At 44.7% G+C, this 16,905-nt stretch overlaps 1 protein-coding gene across 1 annotated transcript in view; it reads right to left on the bottom strand.

Annotated features, from left to right (window-relative positions):
- Positions 1-16,905, bottom strand: part of MED13L (mediator complex subunit 13-like) — a gene marked incomplete at its 5' end in the record, with an annotated part of 159,826 nt that overhangs the window by 16,282 nt on the left and 126,639 nt on the right. Inside the window, 7 exons of the mRNA XM_009081353.1 lie at positions 1,360-1,804; positions 3,593-3,785; positions 4,584-4,807; positions 6,421-6,600; positions 7,267-8,213; positions 10,577-10,782; positions 13,875-14,095. Coding sequence (XP_009079601.1) covers positions 1,360-1,804; positions 3,593-3,785; positions 4,584-4,807; positions 6,421-6,600; positions 7,267-8,213; positions 10,577-10,782; positions 13,875-14,095 — 2,416 coding nt within the window. The remainder of the gene's footprint in view (positions 1-1,359; positions 1,805-3,592; positions 3,786-4,583; positions 4,808-6,420; positions 6,601-7,266; positions 8,214-10,576; positions 10,783-13,874; positions 14,096-16,905) is intronic.

The following is a 16,905-nucleotide window of genomic DNA, read 5'->3' as shown; positions in this document are numbered from 1 at the left end:
TTTTCTGTAACACTGCCAGGCTGAGGCAGGGAAGGAGAAGGGAAATACTGGGCAATTCTTATGTCCAGGAGCAACACTAAACCCCAGGACAGAGTGACTGAGGTGACTTTTACTCACAGAAGTTCCTAACCCAGAATACTTGGTTTTAATTATGCATTAAAGATACCACAAAGTCTAACAATCTCAATTAATGCAATCAAACTAGATTATGTATAAAGACTATGAAAAAGTTGACTACTATTAGCTCTGTGAGTTCTCTTTCATGTAGGTGCATGTCTGGGTTTTGGTACAGTTTGGGGTTTGCTTTCGGGAGAGCTGGAAGGAGGAATTGAGAACTAAGGAGAAGAGCCAAAGAAATATTCATGGAGCCTGAAGTCCTGTGTAGGTACAGGAAAGGTTCCACGGGTAATGGAAGGAGCAACTGAATATTTATTTGGGATAACAGTCCTCCATGCCGGAACCATGGCTGGGAGGCTCAACATCTGTAAGTGATCAGAGCTGCTCACTCTGTCCCAATCCCTGCTGCAGCTGGGATGAGGGGGTTTTGCACAGATCAGGGAACAGATGTCTCAGGGACAACCCCAACTACAGCAGGATGTGGGCTTTGTCCTCAGCATTCAGGAACTCCACAGCACACACCATGACTATTAGCAATATGCATTATTCTGAGTAATGAAAAACACATTCCTTCAGGAAGTTACTTACATACTATGTTAAACAACCTTTTCCTAATTTTTCTGTTTGATGGATGACTATTCAAGATGAAATCTTAAAATGTTCTGCTGCTGAAATTTGTTTTAAAGTAACAGGACTATAATGGTGTTTCCTGACCTCACAGTGTACCTGCTTGCAAAGCAACACCTGCAAGGCAAGAAAATTAGGAAAAAATCCATTCCTTGCATTTTGCATCTGTTAACATTCCAGGTGTGATGGAGTTGCCCAAATAAGAGGCACTGAGCTCCATGAGATACCCTGCAGTGCCTGACACAGGTGAGGCCAAGCCACAGGTATGGCACAGAACCTGAGACACCTTGTGTGTTTCTGGTGCTGCAAGGGCAGGCCAGGTAGGGCATCCTAAGGCAGCTCCAACACCCATGTCCATGCAGCTGAATCAGGCTTTGATTCTTGTAATGAAAAAGGGGAGGGTTGTTTTTTCCAACTCCCCTTTACCACTGACTGCTACAAACAGACAAAACCAGGCCCTGCTCTCTTTCCACCTGGTCAGCTGCACTGCACCTGTCAGAGGGGTCTCTCCTTCCAAGGATTCACATCAGGCTCAAAGGTTCTGAGTTGTATGGGAGCAGAACAGTGAGTTTAATGAGCAGCACTTGGAGTCATGTGAGCGCTGAAGTAACTTACCCTTCCTGTCCCTCTTGCTGCTGCTGTGGTAAGCTCTGCCCTGACTCCGTGTCTCCCCCAGGAGCTGTGCTGCCCTGGGAACGCTCTGCTGTGCTTCCCCCAGTGCTGCTGTTCTGCCCTGAACCAACATTCCCACTAAACCCTGGAGTGGAGGAGGTGGTCATCTGGTTAGCGCTGGGGGTTGCAGAGGATGCTGACAGCTGTGGCACGGAGGACCCAGAGGATGAAGTACTCCCTGCTGGAAGGCTTGTGGTCCCACCACTGGGTGTGGAGCTGAAGGAACTGCCTGTTGGTGGGGCCCCAGCAGCCGAGAGACACGTGGGGTTGGAGGGTGCAGGTCCAGTGTTCCCAGGAGCTGGCTGTGACTGGCTTGCTGGCGCAGGAGTTTGGTACTTGGGGGGCAGCAACAGGCTGCTGTCCAGCTGCAGAGTGGCTAAGTAAGGTGCTGGAATGGCATGGAAAGAGAAAAGGGGATGAATGACAGTCAGATCAAAGGGAATTACATTAACCAGCAAGTCAGACAATATTCTCAGAGTACACAAATGCTAAGTGAATAGAATCTCCATTATCAATGTTTGCTTTTGAATCCATTCTTCAGGGTTTCAGTTCTGACTGATATGAATTAAATGGCTATAAAAACAGGGCTGAATCTGCAGAGCTTTGTGACTCGAAGTTGGTACTGAGATGCCATGATCTCTGGCCAGATGGTATTTTGATAACAGTATTATACAGTGCTCAGCTTTGCAGTCTGCTACAGGTCACCTTTGTCAGGCTGAAAAGCTGGAACTCCTTTTTTACCTGAGCTGCAAGAATGGCAAACTTTAATATAGCTATTTCTGTTCCTCAGTAGCAGAAAAAGAGACACCACAGTGATTATTTTTAAGTAATAAATGAATATTTATTATTCCTTTACTCTCAGAGGTGGTAAATCACCAGCAGGGAAGTTTCCAGCACTGCCCTGCCAGATGCCTCAAGTCTGCACTGAACAGCCCAACTCCTCACCTGGTTCTGCATGTTACATCTTCCTGCAGGGAAGCCTGGGGCATTTGTGTTAAATAGTGTAATGATTCCTGTGTCTTGTGCTAAGATCCCATTTCTCAGGCACATATACAACATATGCTGCCTCTAGACCCACTCAGGGGTGAACAACCATTCTCTCCCCAGATGAAATCTGGGAGCAATGTCAGGTGACTCCAGGAACTCAGCCAGGACCAGTCCTCTGATCATATCCCAGCAAACTTATACCTTTCCATACGCTCAGATTCTGCCCTCCCTCATCAAACAAGCACTCCTGACATATGTTCTAATAAACAACAAATATGGCATGATGCTATAACAAAAACAGACTAATTTTTTACAATGTGTCACTGTTTCAGGCTGGAAATAAGCCTACATGAGGTCTAGAGGAGGCCATGCCTTCAGGGTCATGTGGTTCCAAGTATCCACAGGCAGCAGATTGAGGCCTCAGCCACAAAGGACACTGTTACCTTCTCTTTTCCCCGTGTTAATTCCCTTCACAGAGCTGCAGTGAGCTCTGCTATAAATACACTTTTTGCCTGAAGGCACCATGGCATGGCTCTGTCACACTGCTGTGATGACACGTCAGCAGCACATAAACCAGACCAATGGATACATCCAGTCTTGTGTGGAACATCCTGCTCCATCCCTGGAAGTGTTCAAGGCCAGGCTGGATGAGGCTTCATAGTATCATAGTATGTTAACAGGCTGGAAAGGACCTTAGAGATCATCTAGTCTCAACTCTCACTGCTGTGGGCAGGAACACCTCCCACTGGACCAGGTTGCTCAAGGCTTTATCCAGCCTGGATTTGAACACTGCCAGGGTTGGAGCAACCAGGGCTAGTGGAAGGCATCCCTGCCCATGGCAGGGGGTGGAATGAGATGAGCTTGAAGGTCTCTTCCAACCCAAACCAGTCTGTGATTCTGTGATCTTTATGATATACTAACATCCTATACCAAACTTACTTTCCTGCAAAGGTAAGAATTGACTTTTGAACCTCTGAGGTGATCACCAGAGTGATAACCTACAACAAACTTTTCTTAAGTAAGAAAATTTAACGTGGAAGGACTAAGAAATTAAGACAGAGCCTCATAATACCTTCTTCATTTTTAAACAGGTAATCTGTACCTTAAGAACCCCCCACTCAATTCCACCTACTGAAAAGGACCTCCAATGCCCCCAGAGCAGCCCAGGCCCTTGCTGGGTGGCACTCACCTAGGTGATGCCGGCAAACCTGCGCGTACAGCTTGAGCCTGGAATGATTGTCGCACTCCTCGGAGCCCCAGGGCTGGGAAAACCACTCGCTCACCAGCTCATCCGTCAGCTTCTGGGCCACAGTCTTGCCCACCCGCATGATCCCGTCACGGAGCACTTTGCAGATGGGTTTGTGCTGGCCAAGCCTACACATCTGGAGAGGGAAGGAGAAACACTTGTCAAGAGATGCCAAGCACCTCAGTGAGTTATGCACACTGGTTTGTAGCCTAAACCTTTCATTCCCAGCACACACCTGGTGGCTTCTCAAGAAATAGATTAAAAACAAAAGGGCTACATTTATCTGCTGACTTGAACTGCACTCACAACAAAACTGAGGTTACAAAGGAATCTTATATGTTGGGTAGTGCAGCACCTGCATGCTAAAAAATAGATGGTTTTCTCTCCAGCCTAGCAACTATGAGAAAGTGACTGTGATCTGCCCCTTGGCTCTTTAGGCCTGGCTGGGCCATCACGAGTGAGGCTGCAGCTGTATTAGCACCACTGCTACATCCTCTGTGATATAAGCGAGTGCTGAAAGGAGCAGATGGCAACAAATACCTCCAAATGCCCAGAGAATCACAGTGTAACTCAGACAGCATCCTTGGGCTCTGAAAGTGCAGAAAGTCCTCAAAGTGAAAGAAATCCTTCAAACAGTTGTTACTTCCAACCCCATGGATTTCCCTGCAGCTGTATTAGCACCACTGCTACATCCTCTGTGATATAAGCGAGTGCTGAAAGGAGCAGATGGCAACAAATACCTCCAAATGCCCAGAGAATCACAGTGTAACTCAGACAGCATCCTTGGGCTCTGAAAGTGCAGAAAGTCCTCAAAGTGAAAGAAATCCTTCAAACAGTTGTTACTTCCAACCCCATGGATTTCCCCCAGTGAACATGGGAGCAGGAATGAATGACACTCAATAAGCAATAACTCAGTGTGGTTCCTCTTTCTAACCTCGTATACAGCACTCAAGTCCCTGAAGAAAGTTTTGGCTCCGTCGAGCAAGGCCTCATTTTCCGGACACACCACGATATAGGCAACATCCCGATGGCCCCCGTATGGGTCTAGCAAGAGCCTCTCCCAGAAGGGCAAGGAGAACGGAGAGATTGTCAGGAAGTCCTTGTCATAGCCCACGAGCAACGTCGGGATTGGAAGAGGCTCAGGAGATTCCTCAGAGCCTTCAATGGGAAAAGAAAGAAAGAATGTTAAAATTTCTGGTTTAAGTGCAGTGAGGCTCTGACGTCCCAAGAAGTGGATTCCCTCACAGCATACTGGAAATCACTAATCCCTCACCATTCTGAGTCTCCTACAAGTTTGAGCATAGAGTGGAAACATGTATCGAGGCTGTGCCATGCCTATAAACCATGTTCTCCCACAGCCTCCTTCCTTGCAAGAAGTACTTAATAAAGAAGATGATTTATACTGCACTTAAGAAATGTCATAAAATCAAAGTTCAGTCAGCCAAAGTGGAGGGAGCTGATCCAAGCACCACTTACGCTTTCCTAGAAAGCTGCAATAAAACATCTTCCAGAGTACTCTGCATACTGGTGTTACACTTCCCGAGGCTTCATCTCCTGGTTTTACTTTGTCCTAGCCATAATCAAATCTCATGAGTTCCTGTTCAATCCCAAGTATAACAGGAGTACATAAAGTCTGATCTTCATCCACTTCCACCTGGTTGTGCACAATTCCTAATGCCTAGGCAAATTTATTCCCAGGTATATAATACTAAGCAAAGTTATCATGAGTCTAAAAATTGCCTCCTCCCCCTGTCCATAGGATGTGCTCTGAGCACTGCTGTCCCTGGGGAGAGGACTATTATTCAGGGTAACAGGGTGTCTCCCAGACACTGTGCTCAGCAAAAGAAACATTGCTGAAACTATCAAGCTAAAACAGACCCAATGGTTTCTGCAGAATGTAATTCACCTTTATTAAAAGGTCAACATTCAGTAAAACTCACTGATTGTCTCACTCTCTGTCACTCTGCTCTGGACTCTATGGGAATCTGTTTTATTCTTCTGGAACAATTGGCAACTCCAAACTATTAAAGTTACAAATGCTGGAAAAACTATTAGATTGCAAGTGCTCCTGGTGTGGCACAACAGTTTTAGACAGGAACTGGAGTTACCCCCAGTTGTCCCAGCCCTGAAGAAAGCAGAGTATATCCAATACCAACAGCAAGGAAATAAAGCACAGCACAATGGATCTGTAGGAAAAATCCCAAACAAGGCTGTACTGCTTAAGCCTGCAACAAACTGCAGGTGAGGAATACAGACTTGAATGTCAGTTGTAACTCTGCAAATGTGCATGTACAGAATTTGGTTTGTAATTTGGATTTTGCAGAAGTGTCACTTCTGGAGATACTTAAACTGAAACTTCTTATTAAGACTATGGGAAGCCTTAGAACAAGCAAACGCCTGTGTGGAGAAAACATCCCCAAATTCTGTGGATTTCACAGCTCACACAGCTTCTCTTCCCATTAGAATTTGGCTGATTTCAGCAGCTCCCTCTGTTCACATTATGTCCACACCAGTTTGCTTTAGTCTGAGCCAAACCCCAGATTCAGATGAGGGGTCTGAGCCTCAACCACCATTTCTGCACTCTGTAAATGTTCCTCAGCCTGGAAGGTAAAACCTCCATTACAGTATTCAAGCATGTGTTACAAATGCCTTTATGGCATTTTAAGCTACGTGCAAGCTCATTTGTTCTAAGATGCTTCCAGCAGAAAATGCCCATTTCTAGGAAACTCTGCATTCCTTTCAGCCACTGGTATAGACCACAGTGTATGTACCATAGGTTCCCCGTCCTGCCATCTTATGGAATTGTTGCCAGGTGAGTGGTCCCTGCACGTGCTGGATGTTCTCCCAGGTCCTTCCTGTCCGTTTCTTCTGGATGGCATCCTGGAGAAAGGGCTGGAGCGAGAGCAGCATGCGCACCACGTCCTGGGAGGAGAGCATGCTGATGTCCAACACTGCAAGGGACAAGGGAGCAGCAATCACTTTCAGGGAGGGACAGGAACAGTTCTTTCGAGGTGACAACATCTTTTGTGTACCGTTCCTTTGCACTGCTCTGCACACTGCCCAGGACATTTAGACAACTCTGATTAGCTTAATGGCACTTCATGTGGTACCTTCTAAAAGCATTACTGCCATAAAGCTGTCACCACAGTCCTTTGCACAAACCTTTCAGTGTTACTGTTGGCCAGCTCAGTTCCTAAGAACTCAGAGCACCTTCAGCATACAAACAGGCATTCATTTGATTCTAAAATCACTTTTTTCCCTTTTTATATGCTTACATACAGAGCAATCCTTTTCTGCTGACTGCTTATACCCTCCTATAAAAGAAGGGGCCATAATTCTGCCTTCTCCCAAATACCTCAATTTGCTTTGCCTTGCTGCTTCAGATCTGTGACCTTCCACAGACTCTTTCACAATTTAGGCCACAAAGTCTAAGGACAACAGAATTAATGGTACTTTACATGCAATCTAGAAAGCATTTAGAAATCTACTTATTTCTATCATATTTTTAGGCCTATTTTTAGGCCCACATACACATTAAGAGACTCAGGACTGGCAAGTTTCAATTTACACAGATCACAAAACAATTCAGAGAAACGAAGGCTCTGTTCTCCCCATACCATTGCTGTGAGGCCAAGAATGGACAGTGGCACTTCTCACAAGGGCTTCGTCCACCTTTCCCCCCGTGGGGTTGTCCACATACTGCCTGCCCTGCTCCAGGGCGTTGAAGCATTCCACCCAGGAGTCGTTGCTGTCTGCCTGCAGCCGGTCGTAACTCCAGTTCGCGCACGGGAGCGTCTGGCGGTTGTTGGAGGACATGTAATCCAGGCAGCTCAGGGATGTGAAAGGTTGGGTGTGCTGGTTCTGCAGGAGGAGGAGGAGGCTCATTGGAGGCTCTTGGCTCCTTCGAGCTCCCTCTCCCATCTGTGAGATCAAGTTGCTCTGACAGATCATGAGTCGCCTTTCCGCGGCTTGGCCGATGTCTGAGGTCTTGCCGAAGATATCCAGCTCATCCTCGATGAAGAGCCCGGAGTTGTAGCCTAACTTGCGGTTCATGATGGCGCTGAAGCCACAGGTGCAGCGATACTGATCCTCGTTGGATGAATCCGGGATGTACAACCCCACATCAGCACCCTTGATGTTCATGTTGCAGGCGCAGATGCAGCAGCTGTCGAAGTTACGGTCCTTGAAGATGTTGAGCACGGAGTCGGAGAGAATCAGGGTGACGTAGAGGCTGTGAGCTTCCGGGATGGGCTGCACCGTGCCCGGCTCCACGGAGTTCAGCGGCCGCGTGGTGGAAGGGGTGGAGGCAGGTGACCCCTGATCTGTGCTGTCATACTTGACGGAGCCTTGGCCGCTGGCGGTGCCCCCTCCTCGGGGAGTCCTGGGGGTCCTGGGCGTGCGCGGGGTGGGGACGGAGAAGCGCGGGGTGGCCGGGGACGGCAGCACTCCCGCCCCGCTGTTGCTGGCCGGAGCGGCGCTGTTCAGCGTCACTGGGGTACTCATCTGAGGGGTGTTCATCTGCAGGTAATCCTGGTCGGCCAAACTCCCAACACTAGGCACATTGCTGCGAGAAAGGAATGGAATCGGGGTCAAATCATTGAGAACTGGTTGGTTGTGGAGACTGATTTTGACAAAACTTCGTTTCTAAGTACAAGGAGATGGTGAAAATTCATTGAAACTGTAGCGAAGAACACTCTGCTCCTAAGCTGTGACTCATGTCACTGAACAGAACTTGGAATTCTCACCATGAACACCACTGTTTCTTATCATTTAAGATAAAAGGTCTCATCTCACGCACTTCACCCTCTTAAAAGATTATTCCCATAGCCTAAAACTCAAATGCTCTTGAGAAGAATCTCTAGATAAAACTACCAAGTTAAGAGTTAGAATATTTGTAACTCTTGTAGGGGAAAGACAAAGAATTGTAGTTGTTATTTTAAACACCATTATCTGTGAAGAGACAGAGATTAGTGGAAATGAAGAAAGTACTTCAGAGGCACTGAAATCTTACTTTATTTTCGAAATTACCACTCTGAGGAGCTGTCAGGAGTCCTGTGTGTGGCACCGACAGACGGTGTCGCCTCATGGCGATGCGCAGTGCTAGCAGCATGTCAGATGCTATCAATGCAAATCCTCATTTTGGATTACACAGTCTGCAGCACAATGTGTCACGTTCCATTACAAACTCTTATCCTACTAAAGCTAAGAATTGTATTTTTGGGTCATCTGCATTCATGACTGGCTTTTATTACTCTGTTTTTGTCATTTTCTGCCAAACTCAAGTGACCACAGAACAGTCTGTACATTCCCAGGAGATCTATCTTCCATTGGCAATGACTCGTGTCAAGAAACAGGTAATATAGGGCAAATCAAAGATCTTTACTTTTCTATTTCCAAGTCCCTACTAAGCTGCTCCCTTCGCTTGCAATGTGTTCATTACACATTAGGGCAAGGGAAGAGTGTAAGAACTCAATGAGTCTCTGGATAAAGGAAGGCAAACAGGGTTTTTCCATGTTTGTCTGTTCTTACAGTGTATTTTCTGTATTAGTGAAAAGGACTATCAATGGAATGGCCACATATCATTAGGGACTTGAAAAGGAAAACAGTGAAGACCTTATTCCTTACAATCATTTCATTACCTTGAACCGATGTGTGTCCAACTCAAGCAGGAGAGGGAAAAATAATGAAGCAAGGTTTGAAGGAGTTGTGAAGCTGAAGCACACCGAGTGCCTCAGACTAATAAGAAAAGGTGACCTAGAAACCTTGATTGGCAATCACCACTCTGTCGGAAGCCTGCAGTAATAATCCTCACTCTAATTGGATTAGATGGAAAATGAAAGGGTTTTTTTCCCCAACAAATACCTGAAATTAATAACCAGCTCAGGCCTGGTGCATCAGTTACTATTACGAAAAAAACTGAGAATTAAATTGTTCCCCAGGCACTATATCAAGGGTTTACAATTTCTCCTTTGCAATTCTTTTGAGAACGCTGAAGGATCCTCTGGGGCTGGAAAAGGACTGATTTGAAGGATTTACAGACTGATTTAAAGATACAGACTACTTCCTCCAGAAATGAAGCAGTGCAGCAGGAGACCTTTGTACTAGTACTATGCCTTTTAGGAGGTTTTATTAATTTAATGGTGCAAATCCTTGCTACCTTTCAAAACCTTCAGCAATTAATTTCCTCCATAAACATTGCTAATTTCTGAGCACGGAGTGAGGAAAACAAGCTTGGAAAATTCATGTCAGTGTTTCCTTACAGGTCACAGCACTCTTGTACTTGGCATCTCTTTTGGTTCTCAGTCAGGGCAGGACAGACAGCACACATGGACCAGCCTCTGTCTGATAAGCAGCTCCTGACATCACCCACTCAGGTTCCAGCACAGGAGCTCAGAGGAGCTCACATGAACACACAGACAGAGGAGCTTTCACAGGCCTAGCCAACATTTTAAGAGCCCTCAGAAGGCAAACCGGAATCACCAGATCCAGAGCTCAAACTGACACCCACCTACCAAGGAAAGGGGAGCCTGGCTGGAGGTTGGAGAGCTGGACATGGAAATGGCAGGGAGAACACAGATGGGAAAGGTTCAGCGTGTTCATTTTATTCCCTAACACTTCTGGTTTATGATGAATTACAATGTTTTCCTTTATCAGAAATTGCAATTAATTCAGGTACCACATGTTCCTGTTCTTTTAGAAGCACTAAGGGTACAGTGGACACATCCTGTAACACCCCTGACTGCCAAAAGCTGAGCTGAAATCACATGTTCCTGCTAACAGAACTGTTTTGACCTCAGACAATGACAAATTTAAAAGGTTTAAACTACTTTTGCAAGATAAAGCACTGTTAATACAGACAACCATTTTAATTAATGAGCCATTTCAGTTATGGGCTTGACAAACTCATTTCCCATGGGCTGTACTTACTTGTAGCCATCTCTGATGAAAGTGGCTGCAGGTGGCAGAGGAAGTTGTTCAATTTTAGGAGGAACAGCCCAAGAAGGCCTGAAGATGCAGGCATCAGGTATCTTCAGAGGTAGGAGGCACTGGCTGGGCAGGATCTTCAGCGGAGCAAACAGGGAGGAGCCCACGAATGGTTGAAATGATGGAACTTTGTGCACATACGAGAAATCCTGTAACATCCAAATGACATTGGTCACAACAATATGGTCAGGTTCTCCTTTAGACAGTTACTTTTAATTAAAACCTATTGTGTTGTTTGAACCTTCTAAAACTCCCCCCCCCCCCCAAGACTGAGTATATTTATTCTTTCTACAAAACATTCAAGAGCAGTTCATTCAAGGAAACTCAGCTGAGGCTCCCTGTTATCCTGAGGTGCTGCACAACTTCATGTCAGAAGGTTTCACAATTTGATTAGACTCATTTAAGACAACCTACAACTGAAACATGAGTAGTGCACTATGAAATTTTCATACTACCTGACTTTAAGTACCTTATTTAGGCACTTAAAAGACTGATCTTTGCAAGGCTTCTGTACTGACAGTGGAGAGAGAGTCTGAGCCACAGTGTGAAGAAACCTGAGGTGCCTTGAGGCAGCCTCTGTGAACAATCCCCACAGTGAGGACTCAGCATTTTAGTAGTAACAGTGGCCACACTGCACATGCCAATTATTAAGTATCAGTAGAGTATTAAATACAAATATCTAAACAATTGAGTAAACATAACATGAACTCTAATGAAGTTCAGTCAAGTCTGACTTTCATTGAGTGTCACATTTGCTTGCAGAAAGTGAGGACAAGAACTTCAGCCAGAGTTTCTAGAGCTATTCCAAGTTTCTCAGAAGGACAGAGCCAGTCCTTTTGAGGCACTACTGCAAAGCAAAAATCAGTATTAAAACAGTAACAGTAGTCTCAGCATTTAACATCTCATTAAATCTTTGCATTTTTTTCCCTTGCACCTTGTCAAGCATTGAGAGATGAGGAATGTGTGGATTACTATCTCCAGCTGCTGAATACTCAGCACAAGAAATCTACTTCCATGTTCTCAAAATGATTAGCAATGGGTTTAATGCTTGTTTCCCCCACTGGTGTGTATGAGCAGGTGTGACACACTCAAAAGCAAGTCAACTGTGCTGCTGGAAATGTTCTCAGGCAGAACTAAAATATGTATTTAATACTTCCATAATGGTTGTGAGGGAGATTAAAATATCTTTGGTATCGATGACACCCTAAAATCTGATCCCACTCAAAAACTTTCAGCTCAACAAATTCCAATGCAGATTTTCTTCTCAGGCCCAAATTATCCTTGACTTCAGCAAATAGTTTACTGCACAAGCAAAAGAGAAAACCCAGCAAGGTCCATGGCAAGGCAAAGTCTTGCAAACCTTATAAAAAACTCATTTCAAACTTCTGTATTGGTATAAAAACTTGCAGATACACAAACTAGACGTGGCATAGGGACAGCTGCACTGCAGCACAGCCTCTGAGATGCCCTTCCTCAGAGTGCCATCAAGTGATGAGGTCAGGATGGAAGGAAGAAGAGATCTTGCAGTAAACAAAGCAGATTTGCTTGATGTGCCTGTTTTTCAGGTGAGTAGCTGCCTTCAGGAGGGGCACACCAACACCTCACTCCCTCAGTCCTCTGCAAAGTCTCTCTCTCACAACAGAACTGCTGGTAGGAGCTCTCTGCCAGCTCAGCCCTTGGCAGGGGTCAGCTGAGAACTCTGAGGTCTGACTAGACACACTGTACCAGAACACAGAGGCACAATCCTGGATTGCAACAGGCTGTCTTGTTTCTTCCCAGGGACAGGGACATCCTCCTCTCCCAGGAACAACACTGAAAGCTCTCATGGAAGAAGTCACTCCGTGGCTTGCCTGTACCTCACCTGCATTCTGCTTGAGGGATACTATTCCTTCCAGACAAGATAATTTACTAATTCACAGCCGACTCCATCATTTATACTGAATAAATTGTTCTATCAATATTCTCACATCAACACATTGCCACTTCTTGTCCATGCAATTCCAAGTGCTGTGCCTTTCCATGTATCCCTGTCTCAGCAATGCAGATGCTTAAAAATTAGCCATCAGATAATTCCAACATTCACAGGAGAAAAAAAAAAGACGAGGAAGGACATGGTGTGGGGAGAGAAACAGCTGCTGGAATAGAACAAAGAGGCTGTGGCAGGGTGGGCCTGAAGGAGAAGAACTAGGCTGTAACAGCAAGGGTTGGGGACTACCAGGAAGTCAGAATTATAGTGGGCATCTCCCTTTTTATTCCCTGCATACCAAGGAGCTTCTGGAGAACAAGGTGATGTGTATTTCTGCACAAAAATGTGTATTTTTTAATAAAAACCCTTCAGGCTATGTGCATGGAAATATGGGAACAATAACTTCTGACAACAATGACAAAAATCGGCCCCAGAAGTTAAGTAAAGCAGGATACACATAAGCAGAGTGATTTTATATCCTACTCTTCTCCTGTGCTACAGGTGGAACAATGACACACAAATCAATGTACACTCGGTGCTGATGTTAAGTCCCTTTATGTGATGCTATGGAAAATGGATACACCTGGAGATGCAAGTTGGGGAGTGAGTCCCAGTCCCCAGCAGCAGAGTCCCCACTTAGAAACAGCTCTTTACTCAGATACACTACAGGACTCGATAGAGGAGGAACTATGTGACATTACCTGACCTGTGTTATACAGAAAGTCAGATAAGAATGGTCCCATCTGGCCTTAAAACTTGTGAAGTAACATCAGCTGAAGAAGAAACAGAGCAAGTTCAACCCCTGAGCTTTCTCACAGAGTTTCAACCCTAACCAAAACAGGAACATTTCAGTGAGAAAAAGGAGCCCTTCTACATGCACCACTTTATCCCAGCTGTATCCCCAGCCTGGCAGCAGGGACAGGCTACAGAGGAGACTACAGAGAAATTAGCTGAAGAAATACTGCATTTAACAGCTACTTAGGCACAAGCAGGATGTGTTTTCACACAGGTACATTTCTTTCTGTTAGGCACAGGGCTCATTTCTCAGACAATACTGTTTGCATCCTGAGAACACCCAAAAACATTACAAACACAAACTTACAAGAAGGAAAATGCTGATAGTTAAACTCATGGCAACAATTAAATAGCTCTTTCACTAAGAGGAGGATCTTTTCCAGCTCACATTTGTTACTCTGCTACACACACTACATGTGACATGTTTATAAACACTGAAATGTGCAGTGATGAGTTTATAAAAATACCATGGCATGTTACCTTAATTTCTTCAGGTTTTGGGCTACCTAATCCATCTTCCACCTCCATTTTAAACTCAGCAAGCTGTGTTGGAACCATGTTGACCATAGGACTCTCCATCATTCCCAAGGTAGTCACAGTCTCTGAGCTTATCCCATCTTTGTAACTCATTACTGGGGAGAAGGCAGGGTGTTGTTCTAAAGAAGGTGGTGTTGGGAACATCCTCTGGAGATCTGCCCCAGCTGAAGATGAGGAAATAACACAATGTTAACTATTACAATACAAATTCTCAAGGAGATGATATAAAACAAAGAGACCAACTTAATTCTAGCTCTTAATTCTTCTGTTCAAAGTGAGCAGAGATTGTACAGACTCACAGGAGTTCTGACACCAATATGAATCTAGACAAAAAGTTAACTCCTAGGGGATAAATTCCAAAAATTCCTAGGGATACTTTGTAAGTTTATTGTTCAGCAGAAACAACAAACTGGTAGATAGACAAATTCCATGTACAATTTAACAGGAACAAATAAATACTTCATAAGGGAAGAGATGAATTGACATTAACGTAGAGTTCATCCCAGTAAGTGCTACTAAGGAGCCACAGAGTAGTTTCTTCCCTTTCCCAGAGCTGACACTGAGCCCTAAAGTGGGATGCCTTGGAAATAGCGTGCACTGAGCTGCATTTCTCCACTTATACAGGCACTGAGGCCTCATTTGGTCCATGGCAACAGGACTCCTGAAGAGGAGACAGGCACTGTTGCTAACACAAACACGGGCTATGCTGCCTGAGAAACCAGACAGCCAGGCATCCCACTGTGAGTGTCACAGGAAGCCATAAAATTAGCATTTTGCATCACAAGACATCAAGCCAGAGAAACCCCTAAATAACTTCTCAGGCAATGAATGTAATGGAATCCTCCACTGTCTGTTTTTCTTCTTTAAGCAAAACAAACAACCCCAACAGAAATGCTTTGTGCAGTGTAATGCAATCAAACACAAATCACAGCAAAGTCCTATCTGTCCTCCCCAGCCTGTTTCCTTCCAGCCACCAACTTCCATATTTATTTTGTGTAAAATTCAGTGTGCATGTTGTATTTTCCTGACTTCTATTAGGACATACCCATCCCTCTGGTGAATCACTGCAACTAGGGAAGGGTAAATTCCCACAAGTGTTTCTGCTTAAATACTTCTCTGACAGACTAAATGCCCAATCCCATTTCTATACCCAAGCTGATAGGACACAAGGACATACTTGTATTCAATAACGTTTGCAGCCTAAAGATTATGGAAAACCCAGAGATCAGTAAGGACGAATTTCTGACTGGTAAACAGGTGTGTGGAAATCCAAACTGGTAAGACACAGTACTGTTCTCAAAACTAACAGAAAGTGGCAGAAATGAGCGATGGAATTAATATCACATACACCATGCAAATACAGACACTATCAGTACATTTCTGCAGGGTGCTGCAGCCTCAAGATGTGTCTCTGCTCTGCCCCAACAGAGCCAAAGCTGCATTTCAGGCCTGTATGCACTGAGAGCAGCCAGCCAGGCTGTTGAACTACTTAGACAAAGTGAAACAACTCGAACAGGTGAAGTCCTCTCACACTGGAGTTCTGTGGGCAATAACTGTCAAAGTTGAACCCAAAGTCCTTCACAACCCAGAGCAGCACAGTAAATAATGGGCTATGAATTATTCCCACTCAGACATTTTTCTTTTTCCCCCCACTTTCTCAGTCTTTGAATTCAAAAGACCTTAGTCTTGTCCCGATATAGGGTAAAATAATGCTGAAACCAGGTTCAGTAGAATGGAAAAAGCTATTTTCCATCCAATGCTAGTATGAAATACACTCCTCAGGATGGCAGCTGGATTGGCTCCTCTGCTTTCCAACAAAGAGGTGTACTTTGTAAACTGAGAGAGGGGACAGGGAGGAAGGTTAAAATGAAAGGTGGTCAGTAGGAATTTATGATGCTGTACAAGGCATTTCAGCTCCCCTCAGACACTGTACTGCCTTGACAGCTGGAGTCAAGGCCACAGCTACAAACCACAAGTGGAGTGTATCTGTTTAACTTACTCCACACAGCTCTACACTACATCATTTTCTCACCTCAAGCTCACTCCACTTAGCAAAATTCTGCAGTGCAGATTCATAAAAAAGTTTAATTACAAAAAAACCCCCAACCCTACAGCAACAGGCTACCCATCATTATTCATTTTCATGTGTGTCATGCTTGAAAAAGCTTTGCATATTTTAAAAAGCTATGGATCAACTAAACCTGTCAAAATCCAATCTCTGTATACTTCAGACTTCTACATTTGAGTAAATCAGCACAGCTTTTATGGGTCCATAAAACTCTGACTCATCTCCTTCAGACTTTTTTCTTCGCCTCAATTTGTTCTCGTTACCAGCAGAAGTTAATGAGAAAGCATTAAAGAATGATTTGCAGAGAGATTTGGTTTCTGCTTGTAGCAGTCACAAAAAAATCAAACACTCTGCCTCCTCACCACTAAGTAATTTGTAATTAGTAATTTGACTCATTAGTATTACGCCAAAAATTCTCACCTTCCTCCTCTCACACATACATATACCCATTTCTCTTTCATCTCAAGAGAAATGCCACCTACATGAATAAAATCATGGAATTGTTTAGGTTGGAAAAGACCTTTAAGATCATTCCCCCAGCACTACCAAGGCCACCACTAACCATGTCCCCAAGTGCCACATCCACACAGCTTTGAAACCCCTCCAGGGATGGTGATTCCACCACTGCCCTGGGCAGCTGTGCAACTCTGTCCATGAAGAAATTTTCCCTAATATCCAACCTAAACCTCCCCTGGCACAACTTGGGGCTGTGTTCTCTCTTTCTGTTGCTTGTTACTTGGGAGAGGAGATGAACCCCACCTGGCTCCAATCTCCTGTCAGGTGCAGGAAATCCCACGAATCTCAGAGTACAAGTTACCATTTCCAATACCTGTCAGAGTCCTTCCAAAAAAGCCCTAGTTTTAATTTCCATTTCATATGATTTCAGCATACTAAATTTAATTCCTA

The sequence above is a fragment of the Acanthisitta chloris genome, unplaced genomic scaffold (assembly GCF_000695815.1).
Source record: "Acanthisitta chloris isolate BGI_N310 unplaced genomic scaffold, ASM69581v1 scaffold13970, whole genome shotgun sequence".
Taxonomy (NCBI): domain Eukaryota; kingdom Metazoa; phylum Chordata; class Aves; order Passeriformes; family Acanthisittidae; genus Acanthisitta; species Acanthisitta chloris.
This window is presented reverse-complemented; position numbering and strand designations above follow the sequence as displayed.